The sequence below is a fragment of the Mandrillus leucophaeus genome, unplaced genomic scaffold (assembly GCF_000951045.1).
Source record: "Mandrillus leucophaeus isolate KB7577 unplaced genomic scaffold, Mleu.le_1.0 Scaffold894, whole genome shotgun sequence".
Taxonomy (NCBI): Eukaryota; Metazoa; Chordata; class Mammalia; order Primates; family Cercopithecidae; genus Mandrillus; species Mandrillus leucophaeus.
The window spans coordinates 847,797-851,474 of NW_012109741.1; the positions used below are offsets into that span (position 1 = coordinate 847,797).

At 43.4% G+C, this 3,678-nt stretch overlaps 1 protein-coding gene across 1 annotated transcript in view; it reads right to left on the minus strand.

Annotated features, from left to right (window-relative positions):
- Positions 1-1,617: 1,617 nt before the first annotated feature.
- The window catches only part of MED28 (mediator complex subunit 28), a 26,274-nt gene continuing 24,213 nt past the window's right edge, over positions 1,618-3,678 (minus strand). Inside the window, exon 4 of the mRNA XM_011969492.1 lies at positions 1,618-2,331. Within this exon, the coding sequence (XP_011824882.1) occupies positions 2,134-2,331 (198 nt within the window). The 3' untranslated portion in view covers positions 1,618-2,133. The remainder of the gene's footprint in view (positions 2,332-3,678) is intronic.

The window sequence follows — 3,678 nt, forward strand, 5'->3', positions numbered from 1 at the left end:
TCAAAAAAAATAAATTAGCCCATCTACTTGGGAGGCAGGAGAACTGCTTAAACCTCTGGGAGGCAGCAGTTCTTCTAGGGGGAATGTCAAATGGCTGAAAAGGTCACCCACCAGCTTTGATGTCGGGTGGCAGGAATGTCCTGCAGGAGGCAGTGCTGCCAGCTGCTGTTTGTAGAACACACAGGCTACCTGATGGCTGGGTTGGCCTTTCCCCAGCACTTGCCTGTGGCACCCCGTTGTGCCACTGCACTACAGCTTGGGTGACAGAGCAAGACTCTGTCTCAAAAAAAAAAGCTGTCCTGAAGATGTAGGTAGGTTTATCTGTGGAGAGTGACAGCCCACAGGCAATCTGCATCTTGGAGCCTGACAAGGAAGCTGGAAGCTAAGTAGTATTCAAGAAAAAAGGCCCTCCTGGTGGAACTTTCTACCTTTCAAAGAGCTACCACACCCAAGACAACCTTGGCGTCTTAAGAACACCCTGGAACCACAGGTGGGTGGGCTGTTATCAACACACTGACCAGGGAAGAGAGGTGTGAAAACTCACTTCAAATCCTGCTTCTGTCAAGGGTTAAAGACTAACCTCTTGACTTTGGGCAAATCCTAAATCCCATACTCTTCCTCCATAACCCTCCTCTTCCCGGAACAACAGAAATCACTAACACCTGAAGAATACTTGCTACATTCTGGCACCCTTGCTACTGACTTCCCATTCAACATCTCCTTTTTCTTTTTTGAGATGGAGTTTCACTCTTGTAGCCCAGGCTGGAGTGCAATGGCACAATCTCAGCTCACCACAACCTCTGCCTCCCGGGTTCAAGAGATTCTCCTGCCTCAGCCTCCCAAAGTGCAGGGATTACAGGTGTGAGCCACCACGCCCGGCCTCAACATCTCCTTTAATCTGCAAAAATAATCCTGGAGGATAGGTCCTAGTCTTATCCCTATTTTACAGACTTTTTTATCCATCTGTGAAAATGGGAACAACAATATTGATTCTGTTATAAGCCTTCTAGAAGACTGAATAGGATCATTTACAGAATATGTGTGGCACAGATGTTTGTTTGAAAGTCGAAAGCCTGAAGCCTATGGACGGACCTTAGATCAAGCAACAAGCCAGGCCAGAACCCACCCCTGGACAATCAGAGCGGGAGTCTCTTCCAAGACATAATACTCCTCCACTCCTTTCTAGTCACTCTAGTCCCTTGGAGTCAAATCCACTGGCAACGACCTTCCTTAATGGAAAATGTTTCCCCTCCCAAAACGTAAAACAAAAATGAAACACGCAAACAAAACTCAAAACAGAAAGAGACAATCAGAGCAAGCTTTAGCACCTCATAGCTCACCTATGCCCCCACTGTCATGCTACTGAAAACAGTGTCTGCCCCATTAAACAGATTCATTACTGCAGAATGTAATGAATGTTAGCATTATCACTGCTCCCACTATATCCTTCTCTGTCAAAAAAAAAAAAAGTAAACAAACACCACGTGAAATATAAACATACCCCAAATAGAAGTCAGCATCAACCTAAGGATCCTAGTGTAAGATTACTACACTAACCCAGGAAAATTCCATCCTCTTCCCACCTATTTACAAAAATATCCTCATTGAGAGCTCTGGAAACATTACAAATATTGTATTAGATTCCTCTTCTTGAGGTAGTTCAAAGTCTTAAAACAGAGCAAATTTACATACTTTTCTACACACCACTGAGGGGTAATTATCGTAAGACCTACAACCAAAATCCCCATCTCCTGATTCTCAGGCTACTATACTCTTCTCCTTCAGATCAAACTACAGGAAACACACATACAAAGATGACAAGTCATACAAAAATTTAAAAACAAAGCCACCATAGAAAAGTATCTGTATCATCACACTCACAGTCTAAACTTTGCTAAAGACAAAAAAAAAAAAAAAAAAATTGGTTTATCCAAGCTACAGACATGTTATAAAGTACTCAAGAAAGTAACAGCTTATAAAAATAGTGGAAAAATTTTCAATGCAAGCATAAAACTAAAAAGAACTCATTATCTGGCAAAGAGTTCTTCCAAAATGTCAAGTCCCCAGGAAGGGATATGTGTGGCCAACCTCACGCACCAGCCCACTCATAGGCTGAATGCCTCTGCCCTTTGCTCACGTTGGCTTCAGAGGTGCAGGGATGTTGGCAGACGCCTGCTCCAGGTAGGCCAAGGAGCCCTGAGGGATGTCGGCGGGCTTTTTGTGCTGCACGTTGATTTCCTCCAGCACCTGCTGCCAATGCCTCAGCTTTGTCAAGTGCTTCTGGACTAGTGCGTCTTTCCGCTGTAATTCATTCCTTAGCTCCGACACATCCTGCCGATGAGAGCGATGGAGTAAGTCAGAGCAAACTCAAGAAAAACACACACGGTTCTGGTTGGTTAAAAGGCTAACAATTCAAAACAAAGAGAATCCATTAAACCATATTAAGCCCACTACTCTGCTTGGCTCCATTATTTAATTAACCCAAATGATAGATTCTGACATAAGTTTATATGGGTTTTCTTTTTTTTTTTTTTTGAGACGAAGTCTTGCTCTGTCACCCAGGTTAGAGTGCAGTGGTGCAATCTCGGCTCACTGCAGACTCCACCTCCCGGGTTCAAGTGATTCTCCTGCCTCAACCTCCTGAGTAGCTGGGATCATAGGCACACGCCACCACACCCGGCTAAATTTTGTATTTTTAGTAGAGATGGGGTTTTGCCATGTTGGCCAAGCTAATCTCGAACTCCTGACCTCAAGTAATCCACCTGCCTCAGCCTCCCAAAGTGCTAAAGTGCTGGGATTACAGGCGTGAGCTACCACGCCCAGCCTATGTTTATTTTTCTTATAGAAAGTAAAATGCAAGTTACAAAATTGAAAAGGGCAGCCAAAAAGAAATCAGATTGATATGGTTTGGCTATGTCCCCACTCAATCTCATCTTGAACTATAACTCCTACAGTTCCCAAGTGTTGTAGGAGGAACCTGGTGGGAGGTAACTGAATCATGGAGGCAGGTCTTTCCCATCCATGCTGTTCTCCTGGTAGTGAATAAATCTCACGAGATCTGATGGTTTTAAAAATAGGAGTTTCCCTGCACAAGTTCTTATCTACCGCCACGTGAGATGTGTCTTTCACCTTCTGCCATGATTGTGAGGCCTCCCCAGCCACGTGGAACTGTAAGTCCATTAAACCTTCTTCTTTTGTGAATTGCCCAGTCTCAGATATGTCTTTATCAGCAGTGTGAAAACAGACTAATACGCAGACTCTATCCCATCCTGGTCCCCAGCCACCCAGTACCTCTCTCCAAAGGTTACTGCTGAGAACCTAAAACACTGAAAATCTGAAACATTTGTTAACAACTGTTTACAAAAAACTCCACACCACTATTCTATCACTTCAGATTATGAACTGTTAAAATTACATTTTCAAGAGCTTTTTATGAACAACAGCATTACATCCTTTACTAAAGACCCAGTCTTGGACATACCTGCATTGTTATTCAAGTATTCACATCAGGAAATGATCTGACATGATAAACTGTAAGAATATCTATCCCCAACAGCTGGTATCATGAAAGAAAAGAGACTTTTTGATTAATTGGGACTAGTTACTTCAAAAATTGCCCCCAACCAGTAATCTCAATTCAGTGTTTCTCACTGAGGGCATCGCTGGCTTTTTGGGCAG